Here is a 19,657-nt window from a genome sequence, read left to right as displayed (position 1 = left end):
TGTCGTGCAAGTTCTGTTCTGCTCTTATCATCCACCGTTCATGGCTGGCTAATCCCGTTGTTAATGCGAGCAGAGTGTCACTCTGATCACTTACGAAGTGCGAAAAGTGTGAAAAGGAATAGCGTAAAGCATGGATCACTAGAAAATTCTGATCACGGACTGTATATGCCAAAGGCAAGCGTATGTGCGTGTAGGAACGCGTTGACACACTTGGGCCGTATTCTCGGACAATCTCTTTCTCGATATTTCGCGTGACTAGCACCGAATGCATCAATGGGTTGCAGCCTTTCCGTGCTGTAATAAGATAGCATACTTGGCAATGTGCCAAGAATGCCGTCGATCGTAGACACCAATGCGTCTTGCACTAGTCACGCAAAATTGGAAGGTATACCTGAAAGGTGACTACTATCCGAGAATACGGCACACCTTTTTTGGCCACTAGTAGAATAAAATCACTGATTTTCTGGCAAATTTGGTATTTCGGACTCCTGATTATTCGGACCTGTTTGCGGTCCCAGTCAAGTCTGAATTATCGGTTCGCAACTGTGTCAGCGTATTGCGTATGTTAATTCCAGGCTGAGTTGCGAATTTTGGAGGGAACTCTTTTTAGACTACTTTGAACAATCTTGCAATCAGGCCGGCGTACATCAGCATTTGAAACCAATAAACCAGTGCAAAACAAAGCTTATGAATGTTGAAAAAGAAGGGTATGGAATGGATCGACCGGTCTGCTTGATGGAACAAGTCCGTCTCTCTAGACAGAGAAGCTTACATGGGCATTTTTAAAATCAGTCATTGTTCTACAGCATTAGTCACATTAGGCACTTGCATTGCTGTTTTGGGGGATTTATTAAGAAAGATAAATTCTACCTGCAAGTCGAGCTTGTGTCTCATGCTATTGCGCCATGTTCTGCATTATTTACATTTGTTATAGCTTCCATAATTGTCCAGTATCACTCGAGAGCTTTCTTTTATCTCTCTGCAGGCTCAAGAAAGGTGAGATCAACCACATATGTCCAGAGCTGGTGGGGTGTTGCTCAGCTGCAATGGCATCTTCGGAGGAGGTGCCCTCCTTGCCTTGCTTCTCTCACATCTTCGACAAGGCTATTGTGGGATTCTCCCCCCCCCCCCCCCTTTTTCACTCTGTCTCGTATCGCGTTATCTGCTAAGCAAGGGAGTCACAATACTGGCTTTCAGGGGCTAACTCTTAAAATAGGGCGCAGGATTGAAAGGACACTGAATTGACGGAAATGTAAATGTTGGTGCTCATAGAGCTCGATATGGAAGCGTTATATATTAGTAATGGGATTTTTGCTTGTGTGAGTGTGAACGCATAAGCACTGCAGCACATTGCTGTCATTGAGAGCATCTTGTTTGTCATTTCAGAAACTTGATGGGCCAATTAAGTGTTTAGTAGAGTGATGGGTGTGGCTTAAAGAGAGAGAACAGCGGTGTGGATTAGAGAGCACACAGGGTAGCCAATATTCTTGTTGAGGTCAAAGGAAACAATGGAGTTGGGCAGGTTGTGTAATGCATTGAGCTGAGATAAACAGTGGGTCTGTAGGATTGACAGAATGGTTGCCAAGAGAAAGGAACTACAGTCGAAGACAGCAAAGATTTACATAGTGTGATTTGAAGATGGAAGAAGTGAAGATGGTGTCAGCTGACACAAAACAGGGGTAAAAGCCAATTAGGGTAGACATTACTGAGACAGGCTTTTGTCCTGCAGTAGGCATAGCATAAGATCATCATTCCAGAAGTATAAATTTATAGAAAGGTTTATCTTATAGAAAGGTTTATATTATAAAAAACTCTATCCCCGCCCTTATTTTTTATTTTTTTTCTAGTGCACACGAGGCAGGCTTATGGCTGGTCACCGAAGTTTCAAATTGTACTCCGACTGCTATGCAAAGTGCAACCCCCAGTGACTGACTGTCAACATATTACGGTTGCCGACTGAATTTTTTCGAGTATGAACAGGGCCACAAAAATGTTCGAATACAGTGGACTCTCTTTAAATGGAACCTCAAGGGACCAGTTTAATTGGTTCCATTTATCAGGAGACAAAGCTTTTACCATTGCATGAATACGAAACCAGCCAACCACGAAAATGGTGTTCCATTGAAGCGACAGTTTCATTTAAGCAATATCCATTTATCAAGGTTCCACTGTAATTGGGCAGTCATAAAAACAAAAGAGCAATAATAAAATTGATTTTTTTTTATTGTGCCAACACAGCGGGAAAACTCATTTACAGAAAACTCAGTGTTGTGCTCCATTAAAAGAACATTTATTTTAAATGGCCAAGGCCATGGTTGCATTTCGTGTTCACCCATCATGCAACCCGACATGCTTTACTGGTGCTCGTGAAGTGCAGATACAGAGCATGCAGCCTTGACTTCGCAACACTGTCACATGAGGCTGTGCTGCACAAAATAAGTTTGGAGGTTTATTGGCTTTATGACCACACACTAGCTTAAGCCATTCCGCCCAGAAAGTGCAAACGCTGATGTGGTCTACTCGTACGAATATTTCAAGGGCAAACTCCCCCGCAATGGATCGCAGCCTACCACACCCACTGACTAGGCCTAACCAGTGCAGTTTCATCGTACAGTGCATCTTGTGAAATAACCTCTTTGGGAACTCGGGGCAATCAGCTGCCGAAAGTTTTATTGAAAGTTGGAGACCAAAGATTGTGATTTTATGCCAAGTGTATCATATGGTGATTACTATAATGCCATCGTTGGCAGGACAACTAGTGCCACCTAATAACGGCATTCAGAAATTAATCAGCACGTGGGTATGTGTGTGACGCTTGTGAACCTTTTTGTTTCAAATTTTCACACTTCAAATGAAGGCAGGCCTTACACGAGTAAATATGCTATCATTGGAATAAGACTGCAATGACTGTTGGGGGTTCGGGTAGGTTGTGTATTGTGTGCAGTGAGCAAAAGTGAAACATGTAGTCCACAATATGAATGCTCGCAGAATGTACTTTACTGTTGCTCATGATGCATTGAAACGAAGCTGTGCGTGCTACAGAAATTGTGCCTTGCAGGCTCGCCTCACCAAGTCGTGCTCTTGCCAGCCTGTCTCATGCCAGAGGATCAGTACATTGGATCCTGCAGAGTTCCAGTGCTGCCCGGAGGTGTGTGTACTGAAAACGTCTATCCCTAGCAGTGTTGCTGACCTCTACAGATCTATGCATTTCATAATTTTGCAAAAAAATTTACTTTTCAGCGAAAGAGGCGCTGTGATGTACTGCTGTACACATGCCCACAGATGTTTCCGGAATGTGTAAACTGTGGAAAGGCAGTTTTTTTTAAAGCATACAGCCAGAAATTTGTAGTTATACTCTACTCTCTATAATATAGCTGCTGGCAGATAACACAAACTTTCCTTTTCCTCTGCAACTGGAGCCAGGGTTTCTCATTGAACGTGCCTAGATTGTGATAGCTTGCAGTCTTCTCAAAGCCACTGATCCCTGCTCTGTACAGCCCACAAATGCTAAACAAGGCTGCTAGAAGTCCATCTCATGTGCTAGGTTACATATGACACTAGGTGTAATCTGCACTCATGATTGTGAATGATGTGGTGGGTGTCTCACTCAATGCTACCTGCTTGAGCCACAAGAAAACTCCTGCATTCAAGAATCTCTTGTGTGTGCCAACACAGTTTTCTAAAACCTCAATAGAAAACAAGCTGAAACACATGATAAGGCACTTTGAAGACAAGGTCTTCTTAGTTAACTTCGCACAAGTTTTGCATGTCTGTGATCTGGGTAGCTTGTAACCACTTCCAGCAAAAGAATGGCCTTTTCGCACCTCCAGAGCGTCGTGGTGAATCACAAATGGCATCAAAATGTAGGGCTCAACAAGACAAAAAGCGAGAGCTATTTGTAGAGTAGGTAAAATTAACGATATGGGTGTAAATGCTGCCAATATATTTACCTTGCACTTTAATCCTGTACAGGGTGCACTGCCGTAGATATAGAGATGTTAAGGTGAAGCCACCTTACGGCACACTGTTCTGGTATGGAACGCGTTGGCTTGGACTTCACAGGGCTCGCTTGAAGCCCATGGTGTCTGGAATGCCATTTAGCCGGTGCCCACAAAAAGCGAGAATTAGCCACAGAGTAGGTAAAATTAACTGTATGGACATAGTTAGCACCAATATATTCGAAAATTAGACTGTAGACTGCACTATCTCTGGAATCGAACCACCTGGCCTTTTGGTCTGCTCGTGTTTGCTGTATTCACCTCGAGATGGCGCCCAAGGGTATTTGCATTAGCGTTAGCGTTTTACTCCATTCCACTATTCTAAAACACTACCTTGTGCCGCGCAGTGCAGCCTTTCTTTGTGTTAGCGTTGCGTCGCACGCTAACGCTGACGTAAGCGTTTTCCGCTATACTAAACCTCCATAGAGATACAGTTGATACTGGATACATCAAACTCGGATATATCAAATTGTTGTCTATATCGAACAGTTGTGAAATCCCCTTGAAAATCTCATGCGAAAGTATAATGATGTACTTCGCATGCATCAAACTCCCGTTCACTGCCACATTCAATATATCAAACATGGCACTGCACCTCTGCAAGTGCGCTTCTTCCCACAGAAACGTTCGTGAGCAAAAACTAAGTGAACTTTTGTGTGTTTGGAAAAGCAAATCGGTGAATTCCCACTATTCACGATCTCGGGAAACTGTCTAAGCTGTGCTGAGATCTCAGATAAGGTTCAGATAGGCATATGTTATATTTCGAAATATCGATATATCGAACTATTTCGTTATTGCCTTCAAGTTCGATATATCCGGGATCGACTGTGTTCCTTATTTCCCCGAATCTAACATGCACCTTGTTTTCAGAAAAAAATGGGTCCAAAACTTTGCCTGCGCGTTACAATCGGATACGAAACCAAAGCCACATTCGCAGTGTTGGCAACAGCCTACCGTCAAACAGCATCATTCCCATCACAAAATGGCAACAGTGCACATTTTTGTGAAGGTTGCCATTCATTTTGTGCTCTACTACAATCTAGAGCGGTATTCTTGGCCAATAATTTTCTGAGATACTATGATTTTCGAGAGATTTCGCAGGATTCGGCACCTGATGTGTCGGTGTAATCGGCAGCCAGTGTTTGTGGCGCTGTGCTAATCTTGCTATCTGCACACAGTTCCAGAAATGCTGTTGGACGCATACTTCCGCAAGTCCAATGCAGAGTCTCGCGAAAGTAATAGTATCTCTCAAAGTGATCGCTTGAGATTACTGCTTGTGTTCTTGGTGTATCTGTGGCCAATGAAGCACAAATGGCGACGACGCAGGACCTCTTTCAGCATGACAACTCATTAAAAAAAAAAAGTAAAGAAAGCCCATCTGTGAAGATAAATTCTGCACATCGAGTATTTTCTGATCGTGAGCGTTGGGGGCATGCGGTAATCTTCTTTTATGAATCAGTGGCATGTTACATTCATGTGGACATTTACTGTCTTACTTTAAGCCTGCAAAAATTGGATGCGAATAAGATTGAAGGGCGTGTTAACAGCAGGTAAATACAGTAATCAACATTTATTTATAGAATTATTTGAAACACCATGTACGTTGACAGTTGGTTGACCCTATCTTTTTTGATTTGGTTTGCACATATAGTTAATGTACCTAGTTAAGTTGCACGTGTATGTCAAATTCCTTGAAATAACGAACTTCAGTTTAACAAAATTCTCGATACAGTATAGACCACTTATAACGTAACCGCTTATAGTGCAGGACCGGATATAGTGCGGTCTTTCCAGACTCCCGTTAATTTTCCCATAGCACTCCATGTATACGCGTATCGCTTATAGTGCAGTTGCGGGAAACGAAATACCGGTTACAGTGCGGCTGCCTGGGAGTACGGAAGTCAGTGGAGACGGCGAACGCTCCCCTCAAATGGGCACCCCAAGGAGTGATCGAGGAAGAAAGAGACGAAGTGGAGGAGAAGGGCACGTGGTGCGAACGAACAGCCAGTGAGGCTGAAACCAGAATCTTGAGTGCGAGTCGAGTCATGAAATATCACGGCGCGCATAGCAAGCGAGGGCCACGAAACAGCCAACGCTCGCTTCACGATAACGGCAGTAAACGAAACTTCAGCGAGCGAGCGGGCGGCGCCGGCAGGGCACGGCGAAGGGCGCACGCGGAGACCGTGGAATGTGAGGGAGGAGGGCGGCAGGGAAACGGATTACGCCTTGGCAACTCCGCCGCTTCGGTGGCTCCCCTCGCCCTCTCTCGTAGCTCCCTCACTTTCGACTGTCACTGTGCGCGCCCGCCGCCATGCAGGCGCCGCCGCTACAGCCGGCCCGGCGCCAGCTCCCCGAAGTGTCGTTTTCTGCCGTTATCGGGAAGTGGGCGTTTGCCGGCATGGGCAGTTTCGTTGGCCGGGCTAGGACAGCGCCGCTGCTTCCCTCTGCGCCATAGCCGCAGCGTGCAAGGTCAACACGTGACTAGAAAGTAGAGGAAGCATAAAGGAGAAAGAAGGGTTCACTGCCATTTTATACGCGTGGCTATGGTAGCGTGGCTGAGACGTTGGCACGTGCACGTATGTTCCGGCGCAATGCAGAATCGGCGACCTTGCCATTTGAGAGAGGGTGAAATGTCCGCTGCATTTTTTTTTTTTTTTTTTTGTTCGCGCGCGACATTGAGGGGTCTCCCCTAAGCTTTTACTCTATGGCGGTGCCGGAGCAATGCTGGTCGGAGGTGCCACCGCGTGATTTGGTTCAAATTGACGAGATTCGACTGTAAATTGAATGTAAACGTTCTAGCCGCATTCGTTGACTGTCGCATACGCGTGGCGGCTCGGTGCACATGTTTTGCATATGTGCGGGCCTTGAAAATTGTTGCTTTGGTTATAGTGCGGATATTCGCGTCTCCGGCGACTTACGTTATAAGCGGTTTACACTGTATAATGAAGTTATTTAAAGGGTCCCTGAATCACCCCTGGGGCTTGATGAAAAAACACAGTCAGCAGATAGCATACGCTGCTGTGAACATCTTAGCCAAGTTCTGCAGTCATGCGCCCACAAGCGGAGAGCAAAGTCACCTTTCTCTAAATGCTCTCTTTTTAAGCACAAGCCTCGTCCTCATTCTTTTCTGGACGCTTTATTTCATAATAAAGCGTCCAGAAAATGCAGCTGCTATTGGCCAATAGCTGACATCAATCTAGAAGGGTGTTTGGATCAGTGCTCTTCTTCCTACTGTTACTGTGTATATTTATTCACGAAGTTTAATAAACAGGCTGAAGTAAGGGAAATCTGCTTTCGCATTTCGATAATAATTACGTAGTTCTGGAAGAAGCCAACTATCGTCGGCTCACGCTTGGCCGCGGCCGCCCGTGTAGGAATGAAACTTCGGCCACCCTGCTTATCAGTGTTGTAGCCATCGGGTCTCGCTAATTTCGACTAGTTTTGAACACTCAACTAGCCTCGAACCACGTGAAACATAAGGTCAGACCACATGTACGCTTGCCACCACAAAGGCATACGGAGACAATAAATGGAAACTTCTGCAGATGTACATGGTCAAATGGTTGAATTACATGTGGCTGCTTGCGAACGCACCTTTTAAATCGCATGCCTTTGAAGTAACGTCGTGTTCTGTATAAAGTCCAAGTGCGATAAGATCCTATCGCGCCTCGCACGCCGTATGCTTTAGGTGCGAGTAAAAGCTTGCAAGGGCAAGTCGAGAAGGATGGTGGCTAGCAGCAAGGGGAAAGGGTGGGAAGGTGAGGGGGGCAGGTTGGCGTGCGTTCCTTTTCTAGCGCAGCTGTGGCTGAGTGCACATACGCAGCCTTCGTGACCTGCCTTAGAGGTAATCTGCCGCTTGTGCAATGACTAGGTGAGCTGGGATGGCGTGGCATCGTGCGCTGTCTTCCCACACATATGTGCGGGAAGATGGTTGCATAATCTCATGTTTCGGAGATGCATTGAAGCGAGAGGCAGATGAAGCATTCGCTCCCTGCTGCCGACGCTTTTCGTGATAGCGTTTTCCCACTGCAGAAAACACTATCAACTGCTGGGGCATAGTGAACACAAAAGTGTGCCTGGCTTCGCACTACTGATGTGAATACATTGTTGACACAGCATGAAATCATATCTTTTGTCGCCGACTCTCAGATTCAACAAAATGATTTCTTTTCTCATTCAAATTTGCTTTCTCAGATTGCCCAATATAATTCGAAAAATTTTGCGGTCCCTTCTGTTAAAAAAAAAATTCATCGGCGACTGTGCTTATTTGCATAAAAGATTGACTTTCAATATAATGAAGCAAATCGCTGATTTTGTCGACTTCACTACAAAATGTGAGAGTGAGTTAGAACAAAATATTAACACCTCACCTGTTCACCACACTTATGTGCCTCCTCCCGTTGGTTGTATTGCTGAGGTCTTCTTGTTTCTTTTCTTTTACATTGCAGTACACCCAATCTGGTACAGCAACAACCAGCAGCCAGAACTTGGGTCCAAGCTCACCCACTTCACCGAGATCCGACACCTCATGCTATGCAGGCAAGCCAGAAGCAAGGACAGTAGAAAGACTCGAATCGAGAAGTTCCAGTGAGGAGCCGTGGCCGCCCTGGAAGCAGTGTCCGAGAACTAGTGTGGACACCAGTGACACAGAAAATGAAGATGGTGCCTGCATGGTAGACGTACGCAGACTCCTCCGCTACAGGCCGTCTGTGCGCTCGCCAAGCTACCACTCCGAGGAGATCCCGGGCGAGTACGTCACTTTTGAGTTTGCTAGTCGGCACATAAGCGAGCAGTCTTACGGTGCCACATACTGCACTTCTGCCGGTACCGACTTCACCGCACTCTGGGCAAGGCTCGGTGCCCATGCTGCTTCAATTCCATCTTCTAGTAAACTGGTCCAGAGGAGCCACTCTTTCAGCGAGGCAGCACTTCCCGAGACTGATTGCCCAGAAAGAAGCAAGGCGGCGGACCTTCGACGAGTCAAAAGGGAGAACAGTGTACCTGAAGACTGGTTGAACAGCCTCGAGGAACACCTCCCTCCAAATGCCTGCAAGCGGTGCGGCTCACTCCCGCGCAGTTTCCGTCACGGCACCCCAACATCACCCTCCTCCGAGACTGGCTCCAAGATGCACCAGCTCAGAGCTCGCATGGAGCGGCTGCGGCTGCAAGCCCCGGAGCAGCGACCTTTCACGATAGCATCTGACCAGCCTTCCCGAGCAGACTTCATCGATGGACCCGGAAGCTACATGCCTCAAGGAAACCACAGCAGCCAGTTCAGCAGCCAGGAGCTGAACCCTGTGGCCAGTGTGGAAAACCTGGCGTCCTCTGTGGTTCACCCCGAGCATCGAATATACCGCCGGGATACTCTGCACGGTGGCTCCTGGCGCAACACGCTCTTAGGCCTGGGCACAAAGTTGACGCGCGTCCTGTGGTCGCCTAACCTGAACAATGGCCCCGCACGCAACGCTGAAGGACAACTGAGCCACGGGTCAAGTCGAGACAGCGTACGCAGCAACGATTCTCGACTGGCCCAGCTTAAAGCTGTTGGCTCGTTTAGCCGAGCATGTGCCAGCGTTATACAGTCTAAGGCAAGGCACCTTCCGCGGTTTTCGAGTCTGCATGGTGTCCAGGGCAACTCCACGGCTGCGGCACGAATTGCTCGGCAGCGAGAGCCTGACTATTGCATTCCTCAGACCATCCTCGCCATATTGAACAAAAACGAAAGTGGTGGCAACACTGGCAATCTGCAGCCAGAAGCTGACAGCAGCCCCAAGCCTGTGCCATTGATTCCACACCTGGCCAACGCTGTCCTGGAACTGGATGATGACACCGACTCCGAGAACAGCGATTCCTCGGCGGACAGTTACTATGAAAGGAACTTCGAGGCCATCGAGGACGTCCTGGCTGATGACATGTTTCGCGACTCCGCAATCTACAGCGATCCGGAGGAGGTCAGTGGCAGCGAGCATGAGGTTGCAGTGAAACCAGGCCTGTTGGCACGTAGGGCTAATAGCAACAAGCTCCAAGCTGTTGCAGAGAAGCTGCCACCACACGAGGATTCGAGTCAAGCTGACCAGCAGCAAGCATCCGCAGAGTCTAGTTTGTGCACATCATCCCCTGGGCCCGCACCAGTGGCATGCCGCCAAAGAGGCTGGGTGAAGCACATTGTCGACAAGTTCCAGGCAAATATGGCATCCAACTCCTAGTCCCCTCCCCGTGCACGAGTGCCTTTGAATGCCCTTGGATGGCAAAGTCCAGTGCAACGTAAACCAGCAACCAAAGAAAGCAGGGTCTCACTCGGTGCATTGATACTTCCAGCTCAGACCCGACAGGTGTGGCTGTCCTTGGCCAGGAGATTTGACTGTGCTCCAGTATGGCTCTGAACTCCACACAGAATGCTGTTGGTGACACAACTCACTTTCGGCAGTGCAGGTCGACTCACTGTAGTTGCACGAGCAGATTTGTCCCACTAATGCAGGAAACATCGCATCAAAACGGAATGTGCTCAGTTGCATCGCTTAGCAGCACACCAGACTGTCGTCATTGCCGTTGTACATTGGGGCCATTCCATCAGGCTCTGCAAAGCAGAAGCCTTTTACTTCGCTCACAAATCATGCATGTCAATTCAGACAGGCTAGACATAAGATGTGGCAGAGCTGCACTACTGCGTTGAGTCAGTGAGTCAGTATGCATGAATAGCCTTCTTGCTTTCAGATGACTTGGAACAGCGATAGCGTTAACTTAGACTATGCCGGTTGGAAAGCCATAAAGATAGCATTCTCTGTTGCCGTACTAAGTCTCGCTGGTAGTATAGTTATTTTGTAATTGTTTCTTTGTTTACACTCCATACGTGTTGTATGGAGTAATTGATAAGTGTTCCTCTATTCCCTCATGTGCAGCTTTTGAGGCAAAGCATGTTTTAGAGAACCATTTTTGTTTTTCCAGATGTGTAGTTTTAAACCGTTGCTTTTAGTCTTTTTTTTTTTTTTTTTCGTGTGAAATTTGCTAATTGGTGTTGTCTGATTTATCGTGTGAACTGAGCAGGATTCTGTTGTCCTTACGAAGCTGCAATATTTGAATAGTCCTTTCCCTTTTGAGCAACGATAAGTGAGCACAAGAGACTTGGAAAAAGAGCAGCTGCAGGAGTATGAACTTAATTGTTTGCACGTACAGCACAATGTAGAAATGCTGCACCTGTAGCTACGTACCATGCTCTAAAAGGGTATTAAAGGCAAATGTTAAGTCTAGCTAGAGTGATAGATGGTGCTTCTCGATATCTCCCAGAATTTTATTTGTGCCAAGAAAAAATGTAATTTCCAAAAAAAAAATATGAGATGTTGCTAAGTAGAGGTGATCACATTACAACGTTGGCATTGATGTGTCACACCTTGGCACAATGTAGAAAACCTGTGACGTGCCATGTATCTCTGAGGTCATACTCTGACAGGCTGCATTGCCCTTGGCAAGTAATGTTCTGCACATAGATGGTGCCACATACCTGCATTTAGAACCAACAGAGCATTGTAAAGATTTTGCATCAGCAAGTTAATCTGCAAAAAAGAATTCAGTAGAATAGGCCCAACTGCTCTTTATTTCATGTCGAAATGCAACATGAGCATCCTTTTATTAATAATATTTAACTGCTATTTATTAACTACTGAAAAGAGGGCAATGACATCATCATAAAAAGCAGGTACTCTACTTTTAAGTGGTGATGACAATGCTGTCCTACAATTCATTTTATTATTTCTTTTATGAAACCAGTGTTTTCAGTAAAGTTGATGTGTTGGAGCACTAGTTTATCACTTAAGCTTGACTCGATGTCTGCCTTTGGTAATACCCCTCAATGTTTAATGTTTACCTTGTATTCAACCGCAAATTACTTATTCAAATGTTCACAGGGAATTGAGATGAAGTTCAATGTTTCAAATTCAAGTTCACTGTTTCAAAGTCAAATTGTTGTAGCACATAAATTTGCTTGTAATTGCTAGACTTTGAATTTTTTTTGACGAATAGTAAGAGCTGATATCAACATTTCATACACCTGCAAAATTAGATTGCTTGAAGCATAGACATCTTCAATGAGGTTAGATTGGGTATGTGAACAGTGCAGAGGATTTTCTATAAATTATGTGAGTTTCAAAATGTGTTCTCAATCTGAGTGTAATAAAATTTAATTTTTTGTCCCTTTCAAGCACAGTAAGTAGACCAAAACTTCATTGCTTCACTTCTTTTGTAACTTAAAGTTATAAACATACTATTTCAGATTTTGAGTTTCGTCAATATTTGATCAAAAATCATTGTTTTCAGATCAGAATTATGCTTCTCTCAATTGCAAGGATTGAACATACTGTAGATGTTACCAATTTAATCAAAACATCATTTGCCTAACAATGCTTCTGCATCCCCTGTGTTCATTGAATAAGGAAATGGGACAAGGTAAAGCTTTATATCAAGAGAAATAGATAACGTTAATGAGCAAAAGTATCAGGCTTGCTACACCTGCATTATGACAAGCACAATATTTTTTTACAGAAAATAATCACAATGCCCTCGATTATGGGCATTGAAAGTAATATATGTCACGTGCCAACATTTAGAAGTTATATATAGGTAAGTATATTCATAGGCTGTTTTCGCCTAATGACTCTGCATGTAAATAGATTCTCTCATACAACCTGATTGAACCCATATCACATACGAAGGCGGTCCGATATCCTTAATTCAGCATTCCGTCACTCAAAACTCATCTGCACTTTAGCTGCTTAAATTAAAATTGATCACAAATGTCGCAGCTTGGGAAAGTTGGTATTCCATGAAAAAATGAAGTGTGAACTGGACACAGTCAGAAAAAGGCACACACACATACAAACAAAAGCACCTTTTTTTTTCTGTCTTAGTTCAGTTCGTACTTCGTTATTCTTTCTTATAGAATGGACCAATGTACAAAGCATTTTGTGCCACGATTCAGTCCTCATCTAACAGCGCATTCCATTGGGCTCATCAAAGCATAGAAAATTGGGGTGGGGGGGGGGGGGGGGCATGGAACATGTTCACGATGGTTTTATATGGAACCCATGAACAAGGGTTGGTCATGGAACCCAGGTTCACAGAATTTCCATATGAAACCCACGAAAAAGGCCTGCATTCGACATCATGCCTGAAACTAGAAATGCATAAGTTAATTGGTTGGTGACACAACTTTCAGCTTCGCCAGAGAAAGAAAAAATATGTAACAGCACGGTGAAAATTCTCCCTGAAACAGTTCAAAGTTCTTCGTTTGCTGCCATTGTCGTGTTTTGCATTTACATGACTAGGAACTCATAAGTGGGCATTGTCTAGCCAGTAAGATTATTGCAGGAAGCCAGCTACTTAATGCTACCAAAAGCACGGAATGAAATCAAATTGGATGTGCTCTAAGACAGATCAAATCTTGCTCAAGTGCCCTTTGAGTCGGATCATGTTTTCCACAAATGCCAAATTGTACGACAACATTTCTGGATGATTTCTGCATTGCATGTGGAAATGATGCAAAAAGCATTGAGCTTGCTTAACTGGAATGTATCCAGTTAGCAGCAAATGTGGATGCACTTAGCATAACCGAGGCATTTAAGCACAATAGTGCAAGCGTAAATGTGATCTGCGATAAATATGGTTCAAAGGGAGGCAAAACATGCAATGAAATGAGCTTTTCTATTTTTGATAAAGGTAGTATTTTGAGACTACTAGCACACGCTACGAAGGGAAGAATTGACTAGGTGGCTTGTCCCACCACTTCATAGGGGATGTGCATATCATCACTCCAGCTTACTTGGGAGCATAGTGTTATGCCGTGCTGCAGACTTTCTTGTGTCAAGTGCTGCACGCTTCACGAATATGGCAGACATCGCATTCTGTCTAGAAACATCTAACAAAATTTATCCTAGGCTTCCTTCATTCCAGCTTAGTCTAAATGCAACCTGACATAGCGCACATTACCTCATCCAGTTTTTCATGGTCATCACTGTTGCATTTCATTACACACGGTAATTAAAATTTCATGCAAAAAGATCATTTCCATTTGGGCATGGTAGCTCGTGTTGCTAATCGTGCTAGTGACATTTAAGGGACTAGAACAGCAGAGAAGTGAAGACTAGATTCCCTAGCCGGCACATTCTCATTAAAAATGCTCATAGTACCTCAGTGAGTTTTTACCCTGATTACATTTAATCGTGATGTCATTTTCAGTGGGCCTTTCTTTTCCATGCATGCAGTGTGTGATGCATTGAGACCAATGGCACAGCTCACTCTTTCATACTTCCTGTGTGCTGGTCAATGTAGCGTGTATGTATTCGCAAGCTGGTGGTGCTTTTCTACAAAACTTGGTGAAACAATTCTGGCATACTTTATTTTCGCAAGCCTTTTACACTGAAAGAAAACGAAAAACAACAAAAACAGATGGCCCATGTGAAAAAGATTGAAAGACTACATATATATATATTTTTTTGCAAGACATTGAGCACTGATCTCAGTCGTTACTTTTACTGGCAATGTACAGAAAGCAGTGATTTTTTTATACGAACAACTTTTTACAGAACATCTGAATACACCGACACTTGTTACACGGCTGTTTGATGCACGCACACATTTGCCGGTGGCTGCTATGTAAAGGGATTCTTGTGCCTACTTTCATGCCGTTATGCGACACTTTCCTAAGGCTGTTCCTGTAGCATTTGAAAGCGTGTCGGAATACATGCAAGTTCCTGATGTTTGGAAGGAGTTGAAACATGCCTTCGCGCTCTACTCTCATAAAAAATGTAAATGTAGATTGCACTGATCACTCAAAAGAAAAGTGTATACTCTGCAGTGTCAGACAGGGAAGTTGTTGCCTTGCTGTTCTGTGCACTTTGTGTCTTTTTTTTGTGTGTTGGTGGAGAACTATGGAAAAATCTAGCGGAGCACCTGGGCCGGTACGATACAACAACTTATTTCGCTCTGTTTCTTTGTGTTATTGTACATTTCATTTCATGGCAGCAGTACGACACCACTGTAGCTAATGTGGCAAAAGAGCCCCATTTCTTCCAACACTAGACCTCACTTAGCGCAACGGAAGGCTGTGCCACGGAAGTGGTTATCGCACTCCTGTAACAGCCCCCACTGATTTGTGAGCTGCAATGCCTGAGCATATACTCGGAAGGTGCGTTTCTCAAGCAACTTGTCAACATGAGAATCACAGAGCAGAGTTACAAAAGGGTTGACTGCTTTTTGAGGGGCAGCGTAGCGTTCAGCTTGCAGAAGTATGTCTGATAGAGGAGCTACCACGCATTGTGTTGGCGACTGCTGGCATTTGTGGCTTCTAGTGAGCTAAATAGAGAGTTTCAGCTAAGCATTCACATTCCTCTCTGCCTGGATCAGTGTAGCCTATCAATTTTCACGCAGCAGGAATGCCAGCGTGTGTGCACACAACACTCGTGCCAGCAGCGGATCACGTGGCTTCTTTGTAATTTTGAAGCCAAGCTGACTGCAAGTCCCACACTTATCAATAATGTGAAATCCACACAGCTGTCTGCAGTGCTCAGGCATCTGAAACGTGAGCAGATGGAAGTGGTGCTCAGCTAATCTAATGACAGTTGTGTGAATACAATCCTTCTGGGTGTGCCAAGCTTGGTACTGAATTAAGGCTGTTGTATTATTCCAGCCGCCCAGTTTTTCTGCTCCTCCTTTGTTCCGGTGACTTCCAACTTGCAAGTAGCGTGGCAGAATATGAATGCCTTGCCAAAATGCAGTGGTTTGTAACATGTAGGCCTTTTGTAGTGCTTTACTTTGCCATATTTATTACATTATGCGATGGTTGAGCACAGACAAGCGTGCCTTCCCCTTCATGAGAGAGGGGAGTGCCACTGCCCAGCAATGTGCAGTAACTCGGGACATGTTACAGAACATAGGATGTGGAAAGTCTGTTTCAGTTGGGCAACTATTCTGAAATGTGCCCGAGCCACATTACCACAGTTTTTAAGAGTTCGATTTTATGCTTTATTGAGAGAACATTCAATTATGTGTTTTGTGTGCGGACAATTACACAATGTTTAAGCATACTAGCAGTCAAATTACAAGTGTGAGAGAATCAATGTGATCAACCTCGGGAATGTTGTATAAACAAAGGAATACGGGTATAAATTGCTCTTCAGGTTAACCTGCAGGCTCTGTTGGTCTTATTTCACACATAGGTAGCATTCTGCAGTGTATTAATATGGCTTGATGCAAAATTTGCTTGCTCTATTCGAAAATATGTGCAGTCTACAGCCAGCCAAATAACGCAATTTTCTCAGCACAGACTTTCTACTCCTCTGGTGGGATGTGACGTGCATATGGTTCCTTTCAATCACCCTGTATCACATTTAGTGTGTATATTCTGCTTGAAACAGAAAAGCACTGCACCTAACTATTACCATGTGAAAAATGGCTACCTCTTAGAAAATCGGAGTATGGAGCAGCAAATGGTTTATCTGGAAGAGCCTGTTCATACCCGTTTTCCTTGTTTAGATGACATTTACTATTCTTTCATGTTAAAAGAGGACAGGCAAGGTCTGTGTTCACAAAACTCCTCCAGTGTAAGTGCATTTCCATGCAGGTGCAGCCATTCATTACAGTGATTTCCGTGATAACTAGATGATTGCCATGACGATGGCCAGAAAATTAGATCGCAGGGCTTAACATCCTAAAATAAATAACAGGCCATGAGAGATGCCGTAGCTGGTGGGTTCCAGATTGACCATCTCGGAGTTATTTAACTCACAATCAAAGCACAGTACACAAGCAGTTGTGTACTCCAACATTGGAATACACGATAGCCAATCACAGATAGCACGTGAAGAGGAGTTTTGTGAATGCAAACCCCAACATGGCGTTGTCTTGTTAGTCAAACCACCCTTGCAGCACAAGTCCAACCCATGGTGAACATTATGGTGTGGCGTGCATTGTTTTGTAACATTTGCCTTTTACTCTGGAACAAATCTGATGGCAGCTTACTTTGCGTGCACTTGTTACACTGCCATGTGTCTGTTTTATGCAGGCTTTTCCTGTTAAAAGTGCGTGCCATTAAAATACTCATAGTAAGAAAGGTGTCAGTGAGTTCTTGATGATGTATGTGTGTGTGTACACAGACTGACGGAACAAGCAAAGTTGGTTTGTATCATCGGATGTTCAAGGCAACTTTCAGGGTGGCACTCAAAGATGACCAAATGAAAAAAAAAAAAAAAATTTAAGCTGGCTTCTATCAGTGGAATTCAACAGCAAATTCTGAGTTGACTGTGAAGATGGCTGTCCCACACCTCTGTAGAGGTGATACTGCAGAGTTTTTCAATGGACTTTATGGAAATTGACTTTTTCAGAAAGTGGTTGTTAGCGTTTCATCCTGCTAGCACTTCAGTTAGTGTACAAACAGTTTCCTCTATATTCAGCCGAGCAAATTAGCTTTTGATAGGTATAAAGTAAGTTGTTACATTCCAGATTTTTGCACTTGTAAAGATGGTAGTTCTAGACTCTGTGAGCGAACTGTATTGCCAACAATGTTGACAAATGTTAAACATCATAGTAGACTTTACACAGTCACTGATATTTTTTTTGCTTCTTCAGAAAGTCTAAACATTCGCTTTTATTTTGTCCAGCAATGTGAAACTAGCACTTCAATCAGTGTACCAATAGATTTGTCAGCCTTCAGCCAAAGAATTAAGCTTTCAAAAGATATGAATGTGTGCATGCTCTATTCCAACATGAAGTGTCAAAAAAAGTTGCATCCCCAACAAAAGCTTTATGTGGAAAAGTTGTATGTACAGAACAGCATGCGTGGTAAGTGATCCCTTTTCCACACTGACGTGGCTCGCAATACAGAGGCAGCAATTGGCACTGCACGCTTCCCCCCCCCCCCCCCCCCCATTCACTGCTGTGAGATGCCAGAACATCAACTGCTCGAATGAAACTGGTCCAAGACATCACCTTGTCTGCTGTCTTTAGACCAAAATACAGACATTTCTTGCTGCATACAGAACCACATGATAATGGTCATTACTAATCCTAATAAGTGAAGAAGCAGAGGTGAATGGAAGTATCTGTCCTCGGGCTCGGAACAATGTCTACTGCCAGCACACAGATTTCGTTTCCAGTGCCGCAGTGCCAATCTTTAAAATCGGGTGCCAATAGCAAGCAGTCTGGAGTCATTTCCAGCCGAGGCTTGCCACAGTTGCGCCGTCACGGCTAATAGGGCGGCGCAGAAGCGGGTCAGTTGCCCATGTGCTCCTCGATGCCATCGCTCTCGGTGACAAGTGCCCTCTCAAGGATGACTCGTCCCTCCTTGTACCGCTGGCCCTCCTCAGTGGCAAACTCGTACACCCAGCCGAGCTTGGTGTCGCAGTTCTTGCAGGACACGTCGCGTACCATGTGCCGGCCCGTCAGCATCACTCGGTCTTGCACCTCGCTGCGTGACAGTGGTTTGTCATTGAAGGTGAGGTATGATGGCAAAATGTAGGCTGTGGCTGCATTCTGGGTTGATCACATTTATTGAGCTCCAATTGAGGAAGCCTCTAGTAAGCCTTCACAGTGGGCGCTATGTCATGCAGAAGAAAAAGCACCCTCGAAAGCGGCTGACCAAGAATGCAGCCACAGATTAACTCTGTTGCTGTGCAAGCCAGGGAAACAATTGAGTATAGTTCCATTCAGGTTCAAGTAGATGAGGCAAGCAGAGATGTCCCAGAAGTACTGCAATTTAGGAACCGCCACAGGGAGACTAGAGTACGCAAAAAAGTGGAGATAGGTGGTAGAGAATGGTGATTACATCTGTCGGAGCATTACGCCTCTTGTTGAAGTGCAAAGAACACGTGTCAACACCTTAATACAATTCCTCGTCGTTGCGACGTGGATCGAAACTAACCGTGCGTTGAACAGTTTGCAATCGCTAATTTCTCAATGCTATATTCACTAGCGTGCCTCACGCAAAGTGCTTCGAAAAAGCTGCCACAGTCGTGAACGCGAGCGTCGCAATGCGTTTGCTCAAGGGGCCTTCTAGAGCGCCAACCAACAAGGCCACAGAGCGCAGGCATCACCTGTAATTGAGGTTGACCACTTTGTTGAAGAGGAATGCCCTTCCCGTGGCTCCAGTAAATCTTGTACTGATGAGCTCACTGCGATTTGTCAAAATGGTGTCGCAGCTCGCGCACGAAAACAGTCTGGAACCTCCAATATGATCGAGGAAGATGCGACCCATGCTGACCTGAAAGAGGAAAAGAGAAGCTACGTTTTACGCCGTGCACTCGAGATGTAGAACGGACAGACTGCTGTCGATAGTGCGCAGATCGCTTGTTTCGATAAGCGACGTCTCAACGCCATGCAAACACTTGGCTGAGAAAGCTCGAACATGCAGCAAGTCCTTAATTAGACAGCTACAGAAATTAAAACATACTGCGCAATAGGCCACCCAAAAGCGAATTTAGCCTTGAGGCATGGAAAGATTGGCAAGTATGTCTAAAAGGACACGTACTGGTTACAGCCGAGGCGCTGTTAGAGCACTAACTCATACAATAAAGAACCAACTTTGCTGTCGCCAATGCAGAACCTCCAACCTCGTTCAACAGCTGTAGCTGGCTCGACAACAAACCTGACATTACGTCACGTTACGTCATCGTAAA

The 19,657-nt window shown here is 44.9% G+C and overlaps 2 protein-coding genes across 3 annotated transcripts in view; one reads left to right on the top strand and one right to left on the bottom strand.

Moving 5' to 3' along the window:
• LOC119457490 (uncharacterized) overlaps positions 1–11,312 on the top strand; it is a 70,610-nt gene extending 59,298 nt beyond the window's left edge. The window contains exons 13-15 of the mRNA XM_049670879.1: positions 986–1,243; positions 2,949–3,148; positions 8,447–11,312. Coding sequence (XP_049526836.1) covers positions 986–1,243; positions 2,949–3,148; positions 8,447–10,204 — 2,216 coding nt within the window. The 3' untranslated portion in view covers positions 10,205–11,312. The remainder of the gene's footprint in view (positions 1–985; positions 1,244–2,948; positions 3,149–8,446) is intronic.
• A 3,051-nt stretch (positions 11,313–14,363) lies between these two features.
• LOC119457492 (protein yippee-like 5) lies at positions 14,364–19,642 on the bottom strand. 2 transcript variants are annotated; one of them, XM_037719078.2, is made up of 3 exons: positions 19,510–19,642; positions 19,076–19,242; positions 14,364–18,450 (listed from the first exon to the last, which is right to left on the bottom strand). In XM_037719078.2, the coding sequence occupies exons 2-3, from the start codon at positions 19,234–19,236 to the stop codon at positions 18,255–18,257; spliced, it is 357 nt and encodes a 118-aa protein (XP_037575006.1). In that variant the 5' UTR covers positions 19,237–19,242; positions 19,510–19,642; the 3' UTR covers positions 14,364–18,254. The 2 variants fall into 2 exon arrangements, with proteins under 2 accessions (XP_037575006.1, XP_049526081.1); XM_049670124.1 differs by having other exon boundaries at positions 19,563–19,581.
• Positions 19,643–19,657: the final 15 nt, after the last annotated feature.

Source organism: Dermacentor silvarum, chromosome 7 (assembly GCF_013339745.2).
Source record: "Dermacentor silvarum isolate Dsil-2018 chromosome 7, BIME_Dsil_1.4, whole genome shotgun sequence".
In the NCBI taxonomy this organism is placed as follows: Eukaryota; Metazoa; Arthropoda; class Arachnida; order Ixodida; family Ixodidae; genus Dermacentor; species Dermacentor silvarum.
This window is presented reverse-complemented; position numbering and strand designations above follow the sequence as displayed.